The sequence below is a fragment of the Meleagris gallopavo genome, chromosome 2 (genome assembly GCF_905368555.1).
Source record: "Meleagris gallopavo chromosome 2, MGAL_WU_HG_1.1, whole genome shotgun sequence".
Taxonomy (NCBI): Eukaryota; Metazoa; Chordata; class Aves; order Galliformes; family Phasianidae; genus Meleagris; species Meleagris gallopavo.
The window spans coordinates 81,232,436-81,256,897 of record NC_139405.1 but is presented as its reverse complement, the minus strand read 5'-3'; the positions used below and the strand labels follow the sequence as shown (position 1 = coordinate 81,256,897).

Sequence of the window (24,462 nt, the reverse complement as noted above, 5' to 3'; positions counted from 1 at the left end):
TTATCTCAGGATCTGTTTTTTACACTCTGTAGAAGTAATATAAAAAATTTATGAAACTTACTCATTGTGTCAAAAACCCACTACAATAATTATACTAATGCTGCAGTATCACCTGAATGTTGGATGCAACAGACATTATTAATCCTTCTTTCAGTGTGAAATGTTAAAAAAAAAAAAAAAAAAAAGAAGAAAAACAGCTCTATAAAATGATCCTAAAGTATTTAAAGTATTTAATGCACATGGTAATTATGTATTGCTCTTACAAGTATATGACTGCACTATTTACACTTTTCAAGCTTTATTTTTAAATGAAATATGAACAATGCATTTGATCAGTTTTCTAAACATCTTGGTGGTTTATATTCGTATCATAGCCCTAAACAACTATTTTGGAAGTGTCTTAGGAACAAAAGTTTAAGCAGTGCCTTCACTGGAATCCAGAAATTCAGACAAGAACTTTTATGAATTTTTGATGATTAATTACATTAACCAAATAGTAATAAAGAAATAGGAAAGATGATGAGTCTTTAAAAGTATCCTACTTTGTATTGGCATTTGTTGCTTTTTTTTTTCAATTTGATAAACAAGTTGTTATTAGCACCCCTTATTATAGATTTTAAGTGCAGAATGTAATTCCTGAAAATTACTTTCTCTCACTTCACTAATCCTGATGTGCCTGGGCTGAAATATTACACAGTCAAAATCATTTTTAAATTCTAAAAAATAATTTTAGAGGCAAAGTAATTTCAGAGTACCAGCTAAGCAGAATTTTGCACATGTTTTCAGAGTGGAAGTCTATTCATGCTATTGTCCAGGGCTAGAATGCAAAAAAAACCACAATACAAATGAGTCAGGAAAGCACAATTTTTCAACTTTCTCAAAACCCTTTCAAAATTTGTCTAGTTCATAAACTTCTGAGTAATTGTACAAACCTGATAAATTTTGCCAAAGTCTTGCATCAGTAGCAGAATAATCCTTAGTGACAGTAAGCACTAGGGGAAAACTAGCCAGAAAAGCAAAACAAAAACAACAACAAAAAAAACTAGGCAGAAAAGCATCTGGAGGAGAAGAAAAGAATATGAGGGGATCTAATTTCTGTTTTTACCTGGCTATTGAGAGATTCTACAGGAGCCCAGAGCACACTGTGTTCTCAGGGGTGCACAGTGATCTCATGAAGGAACACATACTGTTTGGAATGAGGCAGGTTCAAGTCATGAAAACTCTGATTCTCTGTGGGGATAGATTCAGGAGCAGCTTGCATGGAAAAGCTTTCTTCATATGCTTTTTTGGAGATACTCAAATCTCAGCAGGTCAGGTCCCTTAGCAGCCAGCTTTGTGCTTTGAATTTGGTCCTACTTTGAACAGAAGTTGGGACTAATTGACTTCCAAAAGTGTCTTCCAATCTGAGTTACTATTTTAGAAATCAATACAAAATAATTCAGAGCTTGACAGTCTGAGTCTGAAAATCTTGTTACTGCATCAATATGTGGGGATAGAATGCAAGACACATTAGAATTGGTTTCTGTGGGCATCTTAGATATCCTAGTGTAAACTTGCTGAAGTGATTCCCTATCCTGTAGGTTCTGCTAGTCAGCTTTGTGCAGATATCTTGGTTTATCCTAAGTATCTACAGTGTGAAGTATCTAACAGTTCCTTGCCTGAATGACTTAGTATTTTTGGCAACTACAATGGGAATTAAGTCCAAAAAGCTTAAGACCATCCTAATTTGTTGCATTGGATCACAGGATCACAGGATGGACCCCTTGAGGTTGCCAGCCCAATCCGTTGCTCAAGTAGGGCCACCTAGAGCATGTTGCCCAGGGCCGTGTCAAACTGGCTATTTCATATGTCCAAGTTTTGAGTATGTGACCAATTAGTTTCTATGTAAATTATGTTTCAATTGTGTAATTTTTAGTGTTGCAAATCTATCATCTTTCCCTATTGTTTTTGCTATTAAGTTGCAACTATTGCAAAGTTGGCCAGACCTTGTTCCTTTGAATTTCTGAGATGCTTTTGGAAATTAAGCAAATTCTCTACAAATAAATGAGATTTTGTTTTAGGGGGGGAAAAAAGCATTTAAATAAAAGCAGAATTTCAGAAGAAATTGACTGTGTTTTCATTGAGTTGTATGAATTTTTAAATTAATTTTGAAAGCAATATCTGGATTTACTTATTTTTCATTCCAAGACAATATTATGTAATGAATATACAAAGTGTTTAAATCAGTTTCAGCTAAATACCATAGTAGAAAATGAAACTTAGCTCAGACAGCATTTATGAAGTCTTTCATTATCAAACTCTTGTGTTTTAAAGAATACCAAAATGATTTCAAACATACTGGGATCTTTTGTGGAGTCTTTTCTTAAATGGAATACACTGATCTTTATTAAGAAACTATAATTAAATAATTTTATCTTTTCAAAATAGTTTTAAAGTGCAATGCAATGTACATATTATTAAAATTCTGGAAGTGACAAGATGAAAAAAGACACTTCTCTAAGTATCTTTTACATCAGGTTTTGGTTTCTCTTCTCCCCTCACATCCTTAGAAGTAGTGATTTAAATCTGACTTTTCTTTTTTGTTCATTTGACACAGAAAATGAAGACTTCCCTTTCTGCTGAGAATTCAAAGTACACAGCATATAATTTGTAATGAAAAATCCTGATTAAGGATAAATGTTAGATATTTGTTTCCACTTTTTGAAGATTATTTATTATTTATTGTCAACATTTATTACTGTCAGTTAAAGTTACTGTTAGTAAAGTTTTTACTGTTAAAGTCTTCTTAAAGAGACTTTTATTATGTAGCACAGTAATGTTAGCTGTATTACCTCTGAAGTACTTAATAAATTAGCACAATTTGTTTCATTTATATGCTTTTTTTGTAGAAGTTGTAGCTACATTTTGTGAAACGAGTCTTGGTAGTATCTCAAAAACCATTTTCTGGGTTTCAACATAATTTTTAAATTTATTTTGAGCAATGTAACTTAGTTATGTACATTTCATAATTTCATAAATGTTTTGTGCTTCTTTGCAAAAGAATATTGAAATAAATGAAAATTCTCTTTAATTTCAAGGAGATGAAGTTCTAGAATGGAACGGTAAACCCTTGCCTGGAGCTACAAATGAAGAAGTTTACAACATTATTTTAGAATCAAAGTCAGAACCTCAAGTTGAAATTATTGTTTCAAGGCCTATTGGGTAAGGCTAAATACTAGCTTCTTAAGTACAGTTATTAGTCCTACTAATTGGACTTCTAAAGGGATTATTTGTGAGTTCATTATTTTTTATCTTTGAATAATGGAATGTGATTCACTTTCCATTGCTGACATTCTGTACATTCCATTTTCTTCATTGCCTGTTGCAATCTTGGGCCTTTACGGTGATTTATCAGTATAAATGATTTGTTAGGAAGCACAAGCAAGCATTGAGCATTGCAGGACTTGAATTATGTCAATGCAAGTGGGATTTTAAAGAGGTTTTCTTTAAAGGGAGGAAAAAAGAAATACAACTGCATTAACTGAGAAGCTGTATTTGGCTTTTATGATGCTGTCAGAATAAAGAAACAAAAATACCTTCACATTAATGAATGATGTAGTTTGTTTCATCAAAAATTATTTATTTATTATAAATCCAGGTTTGGTGTTTGGCGGTAACAATTCTTGCATTCATGATTTCTGAAATAAGCCTTGGAAGGATCATGAAGTCTGTTTGATTTGATAAAATGAGGGTTTTACATTTGTCACAATTTCTCTACAGTGATATTTTGCACTCCTTCCCTGAAAATGACTCTAATGGGACTGTTTTGAGTGATCTTACAGGATGGAATTTCAATAATATTGTAAATTGACAATTAAAGTGCGGAAATGAGTCACATGCTTTATGATAAAAAGTGACTCTTGACTAGTTTCAAAAAAAATGTGAGAGGTTTAAATCTGTCTGTAGTTTTTAGCCTTCACAGATATCACTTAGTCACTATATGTCTCTTAAGTACCAGTAACCTGTAGGTAGATCATGAGCTGTTTTCTCATTATAAATGCATGATTCTTTCATTTTGAATGTGCTGGATTTCATTCTAATTGTAAGTTTTATTTTTCTCAAATATGGCAAGTTTTTATTTTGAGAAACAGAAAGCACTATTTGTTTTCCTTCTGACTAAGACATTATTCTTTTATTTCATATCAGCTTTTGGTGTTTGGTTTTGTCCACACTGTGCAAGTGTAGATATATCTTGCAAGTGAACTCTTCCTTTTTAATGGCAATCAATATTAATAGTATTTGAAAGTATTTAAATGAAATTAACATTTGTTGGTAATCTTTATGGTAAATTAGAGCTTGATGCAAAAATAGTGGTTGTTTCGAGCTCAAATTAACATCCAGAGTGAAACAATATGGAAGTAGGAACTTTATTTGACATTCTTTATCACAGGTAAATTAAGAGACATCTCTGATCAAAAATTGGCATTCAGTCCATCGTCTTTATGATTTAAAATAAAATGCCAAATTGGATTTTTGAAAATTTAATTTTTATGTGTTAATCAGGAGAAAAGAAGTATTGGACTGGACATATCTTCATTTCTCAATTGAAGGAAAATTGATATGTACAACTGATATGAAAAAGAAACTACTGTATTAGTTTTTTAAATAGTGAGCTTTAGATATCGATGTATTTATAAATGTCACGTATCCTTAGACTTTTATCTTAAAATGACTTTATTCTTAAAATGACTTATTGTTTATGAATTCTATAAATGTAGAGACTTCAAAAAATGAAGTACAGTGTGGCCAAATTCCGCTAATGTGCTCTTGAAAAAAAATCCAGGAAAAGTACCACAATTGTTGTATTAAGGTTTAGAAAATAAAGGGTATTCAAAAACAAAGACTGCTTCTAAATCTGAACAGCAACTCTTGCACTAATGAAGTGGAAATAGGACCAATGAAATGTAATGTTTTGCTTTGTATGACCCATACATATTTCTTTCCGGACATAAGCAAAAACAGAGCACATCAGATTACAATTTTATTTTTACATAAATGGAGTCTTGATATGGAGGTGTTTATACTCTATAATAATTCTATCCTTGTAGAACTGTGTTTTGCTTGAATTATTTTTTTTTCCTTTTCCTGCAGAGTGCAAATAAATATCCCAAAGGGACTGAGGGACTAGAGCATGCGACTTTTCAAATTTAAGGATCTCTCGTTTTTCCAGTAGAAATTAAATTAAGACCTGTTGTTTTACATCAGATTGGGATTTACCTCTCCCTCACCTAAACCCCACAAAAAAAGCTCAGGAAAACCCTACCCAGGCATTGTGCAACTAAGAAAATCCTGATGTGAACAACAATAAAAAAAAACGAAGGGCACCACATCTTGCACATGATTTTCTTCTTTGTTTGTTTGAATTTGTGGATGTTTTTCTTTGGATTACTTTTTTTCCTTCCAGCTTCTCCTTGCCTTGTTATTTCAACTATGTACTCATTTCAAATTCGTGATAGTGAATTTGACTTAATCCAATTGATCTAGTATAGCCAAGATTTGTGTCTACTTTAGATTCTGATTCAGCAAACTTCTAGCTGCTTGATAAAGCATTAATTGGTAATCCATTACACCTAAAATTCCTGTGAGGGAATAGGTTCCCGAAAGACCTAAAAAATGATATTTCTTCTGCATAATTTAAGTGTTTTCATCTCTTAGTATTAATAATGCAAGTAATGTACCAGTACATCTAATGATCTCTTTTTAAAAAGTCCTAGTATATTAGGTCTAAAAAGCCTAAATTTAATATGGTTTTGCTAAAGTAAATAATAGGAGGACTGGAAGGCCACAAATTAGACGACTGCAAATTACAAAATTGATGTCTACACAGTTTGCTTAGTCTTGTAAATTTGGATTTCTTTGTCTATCAGTAAATGTAATTTTGGGTAATGGATAATTGTAGAGTGTTTATTAGAGAAAAATGTGAAGAATTCAGTACAATTAGCAAATAAAAACATAGCAAATGGTATAACCACAGTAGTACCATAAAAACTCCATAGAAACTAATTGACATTAATACTTGTGATTGCATACACGAGGTAGGTAAGAAGCCATTTAAAATTATATTTAATGGATTGGCATCTAAATATGAAGGGGGAAAATGAGCTATGAATATGCATGCAGTGGTAGAGGCTGTTAATGTAAGGCAGCATAGACTTTGGCGGCACACTGTTTGAGAAGCAGTCTGGCATGGTAACTGTCTCTTGTGTGTTCGAGTGAGCTCATATGGGATAGTGCAGGTAAAATAAATGTTTTCTTTATTTGTCTCTTGTTTTCCTTGTCATATACCAAATTATATTTGCTTGGATTTCCACAATCCATATTATTATGGATTAAATATTATTGCAAAAAATGTCATCTCTGCAGTGTGATTCAGCTCCTTTGCATTACTCTTTACTCTTTGCAAGGAGACTGAACCTCCACAACAAACCAAACACTGATAGATTTCAGAGAGATACTAGAGTAATACAATTAATGTAAACTGCAAATTGATCCTTTTTTTCCTTTTTTTAAAAACCATTTACTTTGGCTAGTCTGGCTTTGGTTAGTTAAAACCATTTCTTCTATTGCTTCTGAAGATTTTTTTTATAGTTGATGTCTTTCTCCATCCATCCAGGTATGTAGGATGAACTTCCCATGTTGAAATGTTTCTTATACCTATAAGCCCTCTTTAAATATCCTTAATTTTGTATTATTATGAGCAATGCTATGCTGCAGAAGAGAAAGTACATATTTCTAACACAAGAGAATGTCACAGACTTAATGTCATATTGAACAGAAAAATCAGTTGGAATAAACAAAATAAATATTTCAGATTGATGAAAATTTCCTTGGGAACTGAAGAGAGAACATGCTATGAAGTCCACACAGCAGCCCTACTGAGCACCATGTTATGTGTTTAGTTTGAAGGAGTATTGTGCCATGTCAAGAGAAAATAATGCAGTTGTATTTCCGTGAATTTGAGGAAATCGCAGTATTCCTTACTCACAAAGTCAAGGCAAAGTCAAGAACTTTCTTGGTTAGTGCTGAGATGAAGGCTAATGCAAAAAATTAGCTGGGAGCTCAAGTAGGTTTTGTTAAATCATGTGCACCAGAAATTTAAAATGCAGAACTTGAAAAATAAATTTAAGACTTGTTGGTTGGGAACTATTACATTCAATTTCTAACTTAAGTGTCTGTTTCTTTGTTGTAAGTAGCATTTGTGTGTGTATATATATATATGTTCAGTGAAATATTACCTTAATGATTTAGAAGCTAATAAAACTAAGATATAGATATATATAGATATATATATAGAAGTCTTAGTTTTATTAACTTCTAAATCATTAAGGTAATATTTCACTGAACAGAAAAATACCTGAATATCTTTAAAATGCTCACCTTTAGACTTAAAATCTTTAACTGTTCTTCAAAAACACTATTTTTGTTTAAATTTTGAATTAGTATTTGCAGAATAGTTTCAAGTTAACTGCCGAAGAGCTTTGTTTCCATTTTCTTGCTCTGCTTTTCTAATATTTGTACAAAAATAGTCATATCTTGCCTTTGCAATGTATTTTCAATGCTTGCTGAGAACAGGACAGAATAAGGAGCTATAATTATCCAGACTGTGATGGAAAAGTAATTGTGTTGATGACAAAATTTTGAGAGACGTGTGGATGTAACTGATTTGATTTTGTTTATGTGTATGTGTTGGATGTTTCTATGTTGAAAAAATTCTATACCCAGTTGTAACGTGTTGTGATATTTTTTTAGCCTATGAAGAAGTGTATTATTCTTTTGTTGTTTGACGTTTCTAATGTTCCTTGGTTTTTCTTTTTTTTTTATTGTAAGACATTTTCATCAGTTTCATTCTGTGAACTCCTTGAGACGTTTATATAAAGATTACTAGTGAGTTAATCTCTGTCTTTTGTTTAGTTTGTAAACGTTTCCTCCAAAGAATAGTTGTGTCATTAGCTATACTGCCATTTACCCCCTTCTCTTCATAAAACCTCTCAGGCTTTAGATTGTGAAAATAGTAGATTCCATCCATAGTATTTACATCATAACACTCGTTTTGTCTTCTAGCTTCTAAGTTTGAAGGAAGTAATAGTTTCCATTGTTAAGATTTTCATGAAACTCAGTGAAAAACGATGAACTTTCTTCCCCCTTCTTTCTCCATAATCCATTAGAACAGAAAGAGAAATGTTTCTAAAACTGTTTCTCAGAAACGTATTTGTTACAGAAGAAGGTACTCTTCCTCATTCCTAATTACTTTGTATATATTCATGTTTTTTAGTGATATTCCTCGCATTCCTGAGAGTTCTCATCCCCCGTTAGAGTCCAGTGAGTACGCTCTCTTTGTTCCTTTGACTGAGCTTGATCTTGTACTCAGTACAGTCATTTTTTGCTATGAATTTTTGGAATGCTTACCATGCACTGGGAGATTTGGAATGCAACCATGCATTATCTTGAGATTTTTATGTGAAAAAAAATCACTGTTATCTGAATCTTGTGTGTTTAATCAAACCTATATTGTTTAGAATTAAAAAATATATATATTTCAAATGTTAGCAGGATTTTACTATGTTCTTTTGTATCTTATACTGTTAATACCATAAGGATGTATAAGACATGCCCAAAATAGTCATTTACTTGTTCTGGCATAACAGAGGAGACAAGTAGAAGAGGCTGCCAAAAGTACAAACAAATGGCATCAGGATTTCACCTCCTGCACCATCCAGCCTAAGTCCAGAGTTTCTGCTTCTCTTTAACTGATGGGGAATGCAACCCTATGGTGAAATCTTTGTGTATGACACTTGAAAAGAACAGTTTCCTTAGCTATGTCATTTGAAGTGTCAGCTGGGTTGCGTGAGGGCCGTGGCTTCCAGCCCTTTCTCATCTTTCTCACTTGCGTGAGAAGCATTGAGAAACTTCCTTGGGTCCAGCAGGGCCACTGAACCTGCTATGCTGCTCCTTGCCTTTCATGAGCTTGTCCTTGCTCATGTGAGCTCTGCTTCATTGATAGAGAGCTCTTAATCTCCTGCATAGACAGGAGGGTCCTCTGTGCCAGATGCCTGTCTTGCATATCTTCCTGCCTCTGGATTCTCAGGAGTTAAAATCACATTTTAGAGGATACTATTAAAAAAAAAAAAAAGAAAAAAAAAAAAGTGAGATTAGATTACTCATCAAAGTTTTCAGCTGTGCACTGTGTACAATGAGGATATTTTATTCAAGGCATGATATGTCAGTGATAGATAAGGAACACTTTGTAATATGTTATTTAGAATAGAAGAAAAAATGTCGGGTTTAATCTGGGTCAAGAGTATCTAGACTGTATTTTCACCACCCTATTTGCATCAGCTTAAAAATTTTCTGTATGCTAAGACATTAATACTATGCATAAAGACAAGCTTTATAATGTTCAAAGAAAAAACAATTCATAAATTATCCAAATTTTCTTTAAAATTTCAGATGGAGAGTTCATCTGTTTCTTGCATTTTTTTTAGGTTCAAGTTCTTTTGAATCTCAGAAGATGGAAAGGCCTTCTATTTCTGTTATTTCTCCAACCAGCCCTGGAGCCCTAAGGGATGCACCACAAGTCCTACCAGGGCAGCTTTCTGTGAGCAGATATTATTTTTCCTAAGTTAATAATGAATGTTTATCAGATGTTGGTCCCTCAGCCCTCTGCCTTCCCAAGGTTTATTGGGAGGTCAAAGGAAGTTGCTGTTGTTGGTGAAGTCTAACATCTTTCAAATGTTTAAGTACACATTCACTGTAATCACAGCAGAAATAAAGAGTTGTTGTGTTAATAAATGAGAACATGCAGAAACTTACATTGAGGAGCCCACGAACATGCCTTCCAATTTTTCATGCTGTACTCTTTTGTATTTGCAAATAACAAGCACCATACCACTCTACCTTCTTTACAGGAGCACATAAAGAGCTATGTTAACTTGTACTGTAGAAAAATGCAGTTTAATTTAGATATACATCACCTCCTGGAATTCTCTGTAATGTTAATTGAAACTGTACTTATTAAGTACACAATGAATACTTAGACTTTGTTATTAAATATTCTTACCTTTTTATATTGATTATATTAATTTCTAAGTACACAGCAGACTCAAAAATTCTCTGTTATGATCCTATTAGGAAAGAATTTAGCTGTATTTTATACTTTCCCTTAGAACCTTTGTAATGTGACAGATCAGAGTAGGTAGACTTTGAACATGCCTGAAGTTTAGCTGCAGTTTAGTTTCCTATTTAAATGTAGATTCAAAAGTGCAAAACTAAGATGATGCTGACTTGAGTAAACTTACAGGTAGCAGTGAGTACAATAAGTCATGTAAGTATAATCGGGTACCACCGTTTTATACAGCTGGGTGAATATGTAAGTCTTCGGTATATGCCAACATATTTTATTAATAGATTTGCAATTACATGCATCTCATTGTCTCTTGGGAAAATAGATGTTACTTCTACTTCGTGGTTAATGTGATGGCAGTGTAAAAATTCTTTTTTTTTTTTTTTTCTTCCATTTTCGATGTTTTTTTTCTGATAACTTGTTTCATGTAGGTGAAACTGTGGTATGACAAGGTGGGACATCAGTTAATAGTGAATGTTCTACAAGCAACAGATTTGCCACCAAGAGTAGATGGACGGCCAAGGAATCCCTATGTAAAAATGTATTTTCTTCCAGACAGGAGGTAGTATTTCAGTTGAGAAAATTATTTTGTAATTTGTTGAATCAATTTTTAAGTGAATGTTTTTGAATTGCAGAATTATATGTATTTTTTTTTCTATTTAGAATAATTAAGAGAAAAAAATTGCAATAGAGGTATTTAATTCAGTATCAAAATCTCTGGACATTTGGATGAATGCAATCTACTGTACAGCAAATACTTTTCTCTTTTAAGGCATTATCAGATCAGGAAAAATGAAACCAGTAAGTGCTGATGAGTTTATGGCTTTTTGTGATTTACAAACAGTTTACAACAAATATTTATGTTTCAGTGATAAAAGTAAAAGGAGGACCAAAACAGTAAAGAAAAGTCTAGAGCCAAAATGGAACCAAACTTTCCTCTACTCGCATGTACATCGTAGAGATTTTAGAGAACGAATGCTTGAAATAACAGTATGGGATCAGCCAAGAGTCCAAGAAGAGGAGAGTGAATTTCTTGGAGAGGTGATACATACAATCACATTTATCCTGAGTTTGATATTTATTTTTGAATACGCGTTAAAATTACATATTAAAATTTAAATTAAAATGTGATCATTTTCCTCCTAGATTCTTATAGAGCTGGAGACAGCACTTTTAGATGACGAACCACATTGGTATAAGCTACAGACACATGATGAATCTTCACTACCTCTGCCTCAGCCATCACCTTTCATGCCAAGAAGACATGTTCATGGTGGAGACAGCTCTAGCAAAAAATTACAGAGTAAGTCCAATCCATTCATCTTTTTTTTAATTTTTCGATTTGAAATCCTGGGTATGTTGTACTGATATTTAGTTTTCACATACAAGACAAAAATGCTATTTCATAGTCTGTTACTGTTATAAAAATGTATGGCAAAAAGAGATGCGACTTTGCACATGTCAGCATTTCACCTGTGATGCATAACTTTCAAGTAAATGAAACCTATTTGAATCGATTGGTTTTCACGAGCAAAATAAAATTGATCAAATATTTGTTTTCATAAATCTCCTTTCCAAAGGAAAAATGAAGTCCAAGTTTGTTGGATACTTTTGTAATAATTAAAAGCTTTTTATTTAAAAAAGGCTTTGAAGCCTTGTGAGGTGTAAAAAACCCTTCATTTAAGTTTAGTTTCAGCTTCCAATGTACTTTTATATACGCATACCATATAATCAGATGAAAGAGTGAATTTAAGCAGCAAAGAGAAACTGCTTTGGGAGGTTCTGAAGGTACTGATTCCGGGTTTGTATGAGTCACACTAAAAATAATGAATGTATTGAAATATTTGACTGTTGTAGCCTTTCTATTCATTTAACTTAGTAAAAGATTTATTTTTAAATGGAAAAGATGTAGGACATTATTTTTAATACACTGTCAAGCTATTTTTCTGATTATTATTATTTTTTTGACATAAAAGTCATTAATTCCAGCCAACACATAAGAAATTGGGGCATATTCACAAATGAATTGTAGAAGTGTGATACTACTTTAATTACTGCCTGAGAATATGCATAGAGATAGCAAACTAAAGGTTAGTTTTCATGAGATATTTGAACTTTTTAAAAGGCTGTCAGTGCTGCTTCCTCTTCTCCTTTCTCACCATATGGTGCCACCTCTGCTTTCCTGTTCAGCTGATTCAACTTGCTCTACTCACTGAAATAGCACAAAAGTACCTTTTTTTTCTCTTTATTTGAGAAATAAAGAAATCTTTTTGCTTGCTTAGTGAGCTAAACTCACCTCGTAGAAGAGTACTGAGGGAAGAAAGGCAGAGGAGGCTGCAGCGTCTGTGAACCTGTTAGATTGGCTCAAGCTGTTTGATGAGACATCACCAAATCAGTGATGCAGTTTAATTCTCCACTTGTACTGTTTAGACTTAAAATCATCTTTTCAATTTTAGTAGTACAAATGAACCTATTTCTACGTTTTATAACATGGCCAGATGTTCAGGTATTTGTTTACCTTACTGTTGTGCAGGATCTCGGCCAATCAGTGATAGTGACATCTCAGATTATGATGTTGATGATGGTATTGGAGTTGTTCCTCCAGGTGCGTGGGTGAACAGCATGGTCCTGCTTTCTTCTTTCTTGCTTGCTTATTTATTTATTTTCATTGTAACATTTCAGAATATTGAAGATACTGGTTTTAGAGAATGCATAGTGGGAAAAACAAGTTTTTCTGATCATTCCATGATTCTTGTCCTTCTAAAATATGGTGAATTAAAAGATCCTGTAATTCGTTCATTGGTATTTCTTTTGCATACCATTCTTCATATATGAACCACTTGATGGTTCAAATTGTTTACTACATAATGTTCCAAGCATTATTAAAAAAACTAATTTTATTTTAAAAATTGCTTTAAAGCAGTAATTAGGGTTTCAGTGTCTATTGCAAGCATGTTTTATTTTGCTTTTTGCTTGAAACTTAGATGTAAAAGAGTCTTCCGTGGACTTTATTGAGATTGCATGGCTGTAGATTAAGATGCATGTAGCATGGCTGTACCTTCTATAGTTTCCTTGAGTCTTCATGAACTACCATTACCCTAAATGTTCATAAATTTAGCTTGTACCATGCTTAGACTTTAATTCATCATCTGTTTGTACTTTGGACACCATATTTTTCTATTTCTATTTGTTGTTGTAAGTCAGATGAATAGGTTTCAAAATTGTCCCAAGCTATCCTAAGGTTCGCTGTTTCATTGGCAGTACTAAATCATTTTTTCCTTTGATGTCCCTGATGACAATTACTGAATTAAATCATGGGGGGTTTTAGAAAGTTCTCTGTCTTCCTGATCAGAGTTTAAAATAATCTGACACTTTATTCATTATATATTAATTAAAAATACATTGTGCATTTTATTACCACATATAGATCCAAATTTTGCTTCGTTTTATGTGTTAGGGTCCTTCCCTTACTTTCATACAATCGCATATGAGCAACTAAGCAGGAAATTTGTTCCATTATGTCTTATAATTGTATTTGGTTTAATGAAGTGATTAATCTTGTCATTTACAGAAGCTGAGAGAAAGAACCTTTACCCTAAAACTAAATCATAGGTTTTAAAAAAGTGGCGTACCTATGTATGCTTTCTTACCTCCCAATACATACATACTTAGAGCAGGAATTTTTTTTTAAGCTGCCAATTCTTTAAGGCATTCATTTGAAATAAACCGTTTCCGTCTAGCCAGAAACATTCAAGAACATTCAGTTGAATACATTGGACTCTATTCTCTGCGTCAACCTCTGATTAATTACAGTTCTTACAGAAAGTTCTTAGGACAGCGAGTGCTTGAGTGTGGCTTTGAAGAATACATGGAAGCAGTCTTCCTCAAGAGATCACTGCAGAAAATTGCAGTATATTGCACTGCCATATACCACTGGATTTTTTTTGAGAATTGGTTCATGGAACTGTTTATAAAAGGTGTTCATACTCACAGCTTTAAAGTAACTTAAGTTGAAGCTCTGCTTAACACAGTTTATTTTTGACAAATTTTTGTGGTATGCCTACATCTGTTTACATGAATATTATTTTAATGCTCTCAGCCTCTTCTCAGATGTACAATGCTCCAGGCTTTTAATTAGCTTTCTGGTCCTGCTCTGGACTCACAGTCCTTTAACTCTTTGTCTGTCTTCTGTGGTAGAGCTCAATATTCCAAATGTGACCACACCATTACTGAGTATATAAAAAGGGTCAGTAAAGGATTTATAAAAACAAAATAAAACGTGATCTGAGGCATTAGTGGCTCACATTGAGTTGGCTGTATACAAGAGCATATTAATGAGCTTTTGAGTAGTGCTTTTGAGTAACACTCCGGAAGAATTTATTCTTCTGTCTGAAATTATTTGTATAAATGGTTGTGTTGTACTTAACATTCCTGAAGCAACAGAGTGACATCAGCGTAACACCTTGCATTGGCTGTATTGCCTTTTTAAAAAAAGAAAGTTAGTGCTTTAGAAATCAAAACATTTTCATCATCCATGCAGTTTCCATTTCATGTCACACCTGACAGTTTCCCATGACCACCTGAGAAACTTCTTCTCCATAAACTGCCGTAAGCTGTATTGCTGCTCCCATGCAAAAGAAAAAATTCTCTGTTCACTCTGGAGAGCACAGAACCTTTATTTTTGAAGATACAAGGAGATGTTACTGTTGCTGTCACTGTCATGGTCTCTGTGGAACTAGGGATGCAGTTTAACCAACTGAACAAAAAGTAAAATGTAGGAGAAATATTATTTACTGTTGCCCTGTCTGTGCTGTAAGCTTTGTGTTCACCCAATGGACAGGTTTTGAATATTATCTCCAGATAGCTCAGCTATGAAGAATATACAGGGTAATAGCATCTTCATATGCCTGATGTTTAAGTGCACAGGAGAATCTTAAGTATTGGTTTCTTAGGTGGACCAGAAATACTCTGGAAGCACATTTTAAACTGAAATTTATTATTGAAAACTTGAAGCACATTTCAGAATAGTTGAAAAGGTTTGAAAGAAGCCTTGGATTTCTTTGATTTTAATGTTAATAAATATAACCTAGGTTTTTTTTTGTGTCATTGTGTTTATGAAACGTTATTTTTCCAGAAAATATATTCTCATGCATAAAGCTCAAGTTTAATTATACTGGGAAAGGGAACACATCAGTTTTTGTTATGTTGTAATCATTTGTCTTCCTCTGACAAAAATACTAGACACTTTCTGCATCAATCTTATTACAGAAAATGAGGGAATCTCCACTGAAATCCTGAGTGAGTCACTGTTTTGCTTCAAAGTTTTTATCCAGTCCTTGTACTTGCATTGAGGGTATCCTGGTATTTCTTTGTAGATTTATTACATGACTCTGAAAAACATTTTCAGCAGATAAGATACTCCAGCATCACAGTGCATCAAAATCAATGTGACTTTGGAGTCTTTCTTCGTAAAAAAGTTTATGAACCTTGGAGTAGATGCTTTCCAGGATCCAGGACTTTTGCAGTCAGTACTCACTAACCCATTGCAATTAAGTGGCAAGCATTTGATGTGTATGTTGCTACTAATTTACATTCACAATTTTTTTTTTTTGTCTTTCTTTGGCTTTCAAAAGATAACAACCATCCTCCCCTAACTTATTATCACATTTGAAATTTGATACCATGTTCGTTCATTTTATTTCATATGCCTAATTCAGTGCTGTCTGAGAACAGTGCAAATATGCAAACACAACACTAATGTTTGCTTCTGAGCTACTTAATGTGTTTTTATTGTGAATCTTCTTCTTTGTCCTACCCTCTAAGATCTATCGAAAGTCATATTGTTTCCTATTCCCCAATTGATTGACTTCCCCACATCTCCCTGCTTCAAAAGATGAAAAAAAGATTATTTCCCATGTTCTAGCACCAACCATGAAGCATAAGGCAATAATTGGAGAAATAATAGACTTGCAGAGGTCTTTCTGCATATGTTTTTGAGCTGACATTAACAAGAAATTCCATAGTAAAACTGTCTAATCATCTTTTTTGAATCATTTCTCCTTCCCACACACCTTCTCTGTCTTATATTTGTAGTGCTCAATACTGTATAACAGATGGACACATTTCTGGGGGTTGTGAAGTTATGAGCTTTATAGTCAGAGAAAAGAGCCTTAGAGGTTCTTGGATGACAAAATACAGAATTTAGTAGGCCCCTCTTCTGAATTTTTGAATTTTGTTTATTAAAGTGAATCTGTTTTATGATAAAAGATTTTGTAGTAAAAGATTATTACGACTTTTAACAAAATGCTTTCCTTCAGGTCTAATGCTGAGATGATGTATTCAGATGTTAAATGTCCATTAGAAATACATGCGTAATCTGATGAGTAATTTGAGAGAAATAATGTGAGTCTCACCTTGATTCTTGTGATCGAAGTTCAGAGTTGTAGCAGAACATATTATTAAGTATCATGTCACCAAATCTGATACTGACTTCATATACAGACCGTACTTTTAAGAGGCTTGTAACAATCTGGTATAATATTAGAAAAGAACTACATGAGTTACTCAAATTATGCAAAATAATAATAATAATAATAAAAAAGCAACCTAAGCCAAAAACCTTGAAACACTAGAGAAAGAAGCTCAAAAAGTACAACCTGTTTCATTTATCCAGTTGAAGATGTAGTGTTTAGATGCTGATCTTTTCCTGTACGGAGAGAAGATTTCTGATACCTGTAAAAAGCACAGTACAGGTATTTAGTGCTAGACAAATGCAATAGGAACAGCAAAGGGATTTTTTGTTGATTTGTGAGTTCGGTAAGGGATGACTAAAGGGATGACCTTTTCTATAACTCAGGGAGATTTTTCTCTCATCTAAATGTCTAGATGAGAGCAACCCTGACCAAATCCACATAGGATATTCAGGAAAGGTAGCAAGCACCTTTTGGAAGCAGCACATCATGCCTATCTTCATTTGGTACAGGATTTTTAGGGCGAGGTTCAAAATGTGAATGAACAGTATATTATTTAGAGAAAAAGAACAGGAATATCAGCAGTTAAAAAAAATGGTAGAATGATAGTACATTTTTAAAGTTCTATGCAAAATGAGATTATGAAAAATATTGCATCTCATTCATAGTATTTGGAAAATGTGGTCTGCAGTGGATATGGCGCTCAAGCTTTTATATAATACAGTATAAATGCTTGTTATTTTTGAAAGTAGGTAGCTTTGACCAAATTGAGTGGGAGAGCTTTTTTTTTTTGCATTTAACTGAAAAAAAGTCCGAAAGAGACTTTATTTTTGAGCAGTCCTGTGTGAGTCTCTGCCATAATACACAGGCATGACTTCTCCATTTGTTAGATGAGGTAAACCTACATTACTTAGATTCATTTCAAATATTTGCTACTGAATGACAATTTTGAAGTACAAATTATTATGTGTACTCTTTCCCAAGATAGAAAACAGACTCAATTCTCTCCCTCACACCTTCCAGTGCATACTGAAAGTAATCTCAGTTTTTCTGTCTCTGCACATATAGAAATTGAAGGGTAGTCCTAGTATTTTGTCCTGCATGATATGTCAGGATATATGACAGCTGAACGACTACCTGACAGTTGTGTAAGCATTTCATTGTGTGTTCCTGAAAGGACTAACCATCTGAATTCATTCAAAATCCACACTGTTATTCTCTAATTTCCTTTTGTTGCCCTCTTACCAGTAGGTTATAGATCTAGCACTAGAGAAAGTAGATCTACAACACTAACTGTGCCAGAACAGCAAAGAACAACACATCATCGTTCACGATCTGTATCTCCTCACCGTGGCGACGATCAGGGCAGGACCCGTTCACGTTTACCAAATGTGCCATCACAGAGGTAGGCATCACAAGTGAGTGAAACTGGTTGGTTTCAAGTTTGTACAATCTCTCACTGGTATCTGTTTACTTTTCTTTTGTTCAGCATTTTGTAGAAACAGAATTGTATTTCAATTTAGTAGTTATTTGGACTTGATGTATTCTTTCAATAATCATTCAAGCGCAGCCACAAGATTAATCATATCTTTCTAAGAGTTACCTCCTACTAATATTTTCCATGTGATTCGTCTTAGATTTGGAAATGCTACTCAGGCAGTGACTGAATCTTATATGAAGTCATTTAAGCATTTTTATAGGATAATAAATAGTGCAGTATACAATTTGTATACTAACTATGAATATAACTTATTTTGAAGTAACAACTAGCTTAAATTACCAATTATATTTATAATTTGCTCAATCATTGTCTATTAAGCTGTATTGTTTATGAGGGAAACAAGATTATCATACATATGTCTACCTTTCAGGAGTTTTTAATTGTCCACTAAACTATATCATTTGTGAGAAAAACAAGATTATCATACATATGTGTGCCTTTCAGGAGTTTAGATGAAATTCATCAAATGAGAAGATCACGTTCTCCAACTAGACACCATGAGGCCTCCAGAAGTCCAGCTGATTACAGATCCAGAGACATGGATAGTCAGTATTTGTCTGATCAAGAAAGGTATATTGTCAGTCTGAACTTGGAAATAACATTAGAAATGTCTTCGCCAGTTTGCTCACTTTTCAAATGTTCAGCAGAAAACCACAGCCTGTTAGTAACGGTGAAGGGACAGATAATCATCCTCATTGCAAAAAGTAGTCATAATTTAATTATCTTTGCCTCTTTTCTGGTGAAAGTCTGCACTGGGTAGACAGTGATAGGAGGTGTCTGGACTAATGGTTCTTAGTTGTTTGTCCTAGACTACAGTGCTGTTTGTTTCATGCACATGTGCCCTGAGAATTTGCTTGAAAGCCATAAATCTACATATATTTCCTAATGAGTCTTGTAGCAGAGGCTAGAGAAACTTGTCTGTTTTGGTAGTCAGAAAAATACTAGGATGACTTCCTACCACATGGGGGTTGAATGCTACAGTTTGCTTTCTTATGTGAATATGTTTTGGATATCTACCTTTTCAGTCTCACAGAATTTTATATCACATTTTGGTGAACTTGGTACAGTATACAAGCGTAGGAAGGATAATCACAGTGCTTGTAATTAAGAAAAATCTCCAAACATTGATACTTGACACTCCTTGGAATATATGAAGATGCTCAGAGAATATGTTCTCTACTAGTAGGCGTTGTTTTCAGTTATTTAGGAATATCTTTAAAAAATGGAAGAAAATTAGAATGATCTTACCTGTTATTTTTTTTTTATTTTGTCATGACTTATGTATGAGAATTAATCATTTACTTGAAACTGCTTAACATTTCAGTGTCCTACTTCATAGGCAAGAAGTATGTACAGAAGTGTCTAAGTTGCATTTTTGTATCAAATTTCCTTTTAAAGATGAATTGAAATGCTTTTTAACTATAGCAACATTGCATTTATAGTTAAGCTAGTTCAAGAAATTTCTACTTGTTGCAAATGTTTCATGTTATTTATTATAAGTAGGTATATATTCAAAGTATTCCTGAAAATATTTATTGGATAGTTTTCTCGTTCAACAGATTTGGAAGAGACATTTAAAAGTAGCTTTAATCATTAGAAAGAAATAAATAGTGTTGGCTTCATACAAATTTATGTTATTGCCTCAAAACATAGTATAAATGACAGTACATACATGAATTATGTTTGGAGAGAATGGATGCTTAGAGACGCACTGGTGCTTTTTCAAAGATGAGCCATCAGAAAGAGCACAGTGGCAAAGAACTGCTGATTTTTTTCAGATGAATAGGAATTAGTCTTCAGTTTGCAGAGTTCAGAAGATGCTTTTCAGAAATTTAAAAGATCAGACATGAAGGATGTACTTGACTTATAGGATTAAGCAGGATTTAATCAAAGGTTCCCTGATCTTATTTTCCTCAAGGAACCATCTTGTGCGCTTCTCTCTCGTTTTTTTCCATTTGCTTTTCCCCACGTATCTTCAGTTGTTGAAATTTTTTAACTCTTGCAGGCTTCACTTTCTTCCCATGGATAAGAGTAGAATCACAGAGTGGATCAGACTCAACTTGTGATTTTTATATTGTTGCCAACAGCCTCACTGTTGATAGAATCTTTCACATCTCAGGACATACAAAAGTAAATATTCAGTATTAGTACCAGTACAATATCTTAGTATCAACATTAGTGCAAGTATTATGTTCTTCATTTATCGAACCCATCATCTAAGTATATTCATGTAGATAGCAACCATAAACTTGGTTGGAAAAGTGAGTATTTTTCTGATAATTGCATGGCAGAAATTGCAGTTGCTCATTACTTTTGATCATTTTCTCAGTGATCTTAGTGATCCTAAGTTAATATTGAATATTTTTAAGGAACCTTTGTAGACAAATCTATGATACGCCTCAGAAAAGCGTCTGGTATGATACACTCCCAGCAGAACTGATCAGTTCACTTTGCCTTTTTTTAATGTATTCTTATATGTATGCTTATAGATTTATGTACACACACATATGTGTACATGTGTCTATAAATATGTATATATGTAAGTGTGTATATAAAACTTTAGGAAAAATTTATATTAGGAAATTCAACAAAGGAATATACTTCCCTCTCAATTTAGGATCATCATCTGATTCTCAAGTATCCCATTTCACTTTTCATTTTAATTCTAAATAATATCTGCTAATCTGAGTTCTTAAATATTCTGATTTGGAATATTATTATTTTAAAATAATAATCTTTAATATAAATTTCTCCAAAGCAGCTTTAGTTTAGTGTAGAGCTTCCAGTATCATCTTACATTGTAAATAATCTACTGTTATGGATTTTTTTGCCCGGTTGCTTTTGTTTTGTTTTGTTTTCAATTTGAGGTTTTCATGGTGGATTTGCTGTTTATATTCCTTTTCTCAGTGAAATATTACAGTTTGCCATAGGTGCATTTCAGTAGATATCCTTTGGCTTAGCGAAAGTAGAATAAATATTATCAAATTACCTTTCACAATAACTCTTTTTCAGATTTTATCCTGTTTCTCAGAAGAATTCCTATCTCTGAAAATTAAGCAGTGCATAACATTTCATGATTCTAGTGTTTTTATGCTAATCTCCTCATTTCTTGCAAGAAAATTTCAAATATCTAAGTTACTGCAGAAAATGGTATTCTTTCCTGATACACATGTATTTGTAATTTGGAAATATATAATATATAATATATATTAATATATAATATAAATGCTGTTAGTGCTCTAAGATTAGGAATGGCATTTTTTCTTTAAAAGAAAAAACAATTCAGTTTATTTACCTTTAATACCTTTTGTTGCATCTAATTCAGGGGCTAGTGATTCCATATACAAACTTAACTCTCACTTGTTACTCTGAAGCCAATATTTTAGTCTTCGGATTTCAGAACAGTAGAGGTATATTACCTATGCTGCATCAATTAAATTAATCATTTTATAGTGGTATGAAGCACAAAGCACACTGAACAACTGCTACTTCATTTATTTGTAATCTTTTCTCTCTCTGTCACCACAGTACTTCATATGATTCCCTGCTTATTTTAAAATAGCATGTTTCCATGAAGTTTAGCTTTACTTTCATATTTATAATAGTTTGTGGGATGCTTCATCTTCTTGATCATATTGAAGTGCATAAAACTACAAGATTAAGTCAAGGGATGTTTCATATCATCACAAGAATCACACTTACCATAGGCATAAATATGTCTTAATTTTACCATCTTTCTGTACTAGCCTGTGTTCAGTTGCATCAAATGAGTAATAGATTAGTTGGCTGATTTTCCGAATTGGAAACAGTAAGAAACAAAAAGTCTGATAACTGATCATCTCTTTTTTTGTTTTGTTAGGTTAAATTGAACAATACTGATAAGAGCTGTCAGACAGAACTTCTATTTGTCCAAACATATTTCCTGTTAATGCATAGTTTTCTTTTTCCCAGGACAAATAGGGTTTACTCTTCCCATAAATTGGATTGCAGTGAAGTAACAAACTCTCCCTTCTTTTTTCTGGTATTCTTTTGTAGCTTAGAGAAAAACAGTCAACTTTCTTTTTTCTAAAATATTTCTTTGTAGTTCTTTGATGTATAAGAAAGGAGGTTATTAGAGAAATGTAAATGATTTAGGGAGACAGCTTTTGTCATGAAGAACTCTGAATCAGTACTGAATTTTAATGGGAGAAACCTCATTAAACTAGGTGAAAGGATTTGGTTGAAAATGTAGTTATTGCAGGCATTTTTTTTGGCTCACATACCTGGAGAAGTGCAGTCTGGGTTTGAACATTAGCAGTCTATGTATTTTGGTGGGAGTTTCTTGGTTGTTTTTTTTTTTTGTTCGTTTTCATTTGCGTTTCATTGGCATAACCCATGTCATCTAATGCTTCATAATTATATCTGTTTCACTCACCACCCATCCTGTCTGTGCAGTGAGCTTCTTATGCTGCCCAGAGCAAAACGAGGAAGAAGTGCAGAGTGCCTACATACCATCAGGTAAATACAGGAATCTGGTACACCTCTGGTTAGTTGTGTGTGCTTTGTGTGCCCGGCATACAGTAAGTACAGACCTTCACAGTACATTGTGATTCAGGTGTCAGTTACTGTTTGTTTTTTTGTTTTAAATCAGCTCAAGATGCGTATGTATGTTTGTGAACATCAGTAGTAAGGGTTAAAGCAACTAAAGAATTCCTGATTTTGCAGTTGTTTTTTTTTTGGGGGGGGTAGATTATCTGTCTAGTCACAGTAGTCCTGATCACCAATGCATGGCAGTTTTGTTATCGTTTCAGACATTTTTTTTCAGTTGTTTTTACATTTTCCTTTATTTCCATTTCTATGTTTGTATTATAGCCAAGCACTGGCCAACAATCTTTACTGCTTGTGACACCTAATCTCATGCTGACTTTGGACATTTAAAGAGAAAAGCAGAAGGATGAAGGAGGGCGTGATTTAAAGGCATCCTCCTCACAATCCTAGATTTTAGGGAATTTGTAATACTTATATTTTTCCTTTTAAATTGTGCTAATAATTTGATCCAGGCTTAAACTTCTCAGTTTGTGCTCAATTTCAGTGTTAAAAAATGTATTGTCCCAGGGTTTGAACCTCTCTTTCTCAACTGTTCCCAGAGCTAAATACAACTATCTTGCTATCTTAATCAAGCAAATCTACCTTAAAAAAATAAATAAATAAACAATGTAGAAATAATTTAATTGTCATATGTCACCCAAAAAACTTCTGACTCAACATTTTAGTTTTTATCTTAATCACTTATTGAACTCCCTGTAATTTTGTGTCAGTTTACTGTCATGCAATATCTAGATTTCACTACCTCTTTTCTGTGGCATTTTTCTTTCTACTATATTCTCCATAGCTTTACCCCTTATATGTCCCCAGCTCTGTGCTTTTTTTTTTTTTTTTTAATAATTAGGTAATAAAGATTATAATTTTCATTATAATTTTCCAGTGACAGAATTTAAATTCTCAACACACAGAGTAATTATTATATGACAAGCTTTTGTTGCTCTTTGCCCAGCAGCTGTGGATTTTCAATTGTGTTACAAATCCACTAGGCAGACTGGTAGCTAACCAGCTAAAAATTGTGCATGGACATCTACATAGTAAGGTTAGAGGAACACTGAATTCAGAGAGTGCAGCCCTTTCTTGTGTTTTTCCTTGTTATAATTTTTGTTTTTATTTTCTTATAATCATAGAATCATAGAATGGCTTGGGTTGGAAAGGACATTTAAAGCTCACCAGTTCCAACCCCCGGCTATGGGCAAGGCTGTTGTCCACCAGATCAGGCCACTCAGGATCCCATCCAGCCTGGCCTTGAACACCTCCAGGGATGGGGCACCCACAGCTCTCCGTGCAGGCTGTGGCAGCACCTCATCACCCTCTAAGTAAAAAAAAAATCCTGGTATCTAATCTAAGTCTCCACTTTTTTTTGTTTCAAGTCCTTTTTCCTTGTCATATCAGATCATATGAAAAGTTGGTCTCTCTCCTGCTTGTAATAAAAAAAAAAAAAGGAATAAGTTATCCCAAATTATTGAACTAACGAATTTAAATAGAAACCTATTAAAGTAACAAATAAAAAGTAATAGTTAAACTGAGGTTGTACAATGAAACAAAATGTTATTTTTATTAACATACTGAATGTGAGCAAAGGGGCAAGATAGATAGACCTTTAAATGTAACTCTGAGGCCTATATTGTTCTTGGCTATATAGTGTGAAAAATCCTTTCAAGGAAAAAACAAATTATCTGCAAACTGGTTGTCATCTTTCCTCCTTTCTCATTCATAGTGAACTGACATTTATTCATGTTAAAAACTGC

At 33.3% G+C, this 24,462-nt stretch overlaps 1 protein-coding gene across 6 annotated transcripts in view; it reads left to right on the top strand.

The window, feature by feature from the left end:
* RIMS1 (regulating synaptic membrane exocytosis 1) overlaps nt 1–24,462 on the top strand; it is a 291,558-nt gene that overhangs the window by 158,345 nt on the left and 108,751 nt on the right. For 5 of the 6 annotated variants that reach the window (XM_085217810.1, XM_085217808.1, XM_085217807.1 and 2 more), the window contains exons 8-17: nt 3,078–3,201; nt 8,312–8,358; nt 9,522–9,634; nt 10,591–10,721; nt 11,029–11,200; nt 11,306–11,462; nt 12,693–12,764; nt 17,878–18,034; nt 18,575–18,700; nt 22,565–22,627. In XM_085217810.1, the coding sequence (XP_085073936.1) occupies nt 3,078–3,201; nt 8,312–8,358; nt 9,522–9,634; nt 10,591–10,721; nt 11,029–11,200; nt 11,306–11,462; nt 12,693–12,764; nt 17,878–18,034; nt 18,575–18,700; nt 22,565–22,627 (1,162 nt within the window). The remainder of the gene's footprint in view (nt 1–3,077; nt 3,202–8,311; nt 8,359–9,521; nt 9,635–10,590; nt 10,722–11,028; nt 11,201–11,305; nt 11,463–12,692; nt 12,765–17,877; nt 18,035–18,574; nt 18,701–22,564; nt 22,628–24,462) is intronic. The other variant, XM_085217806.1, reaches the window with a different exon arrangement.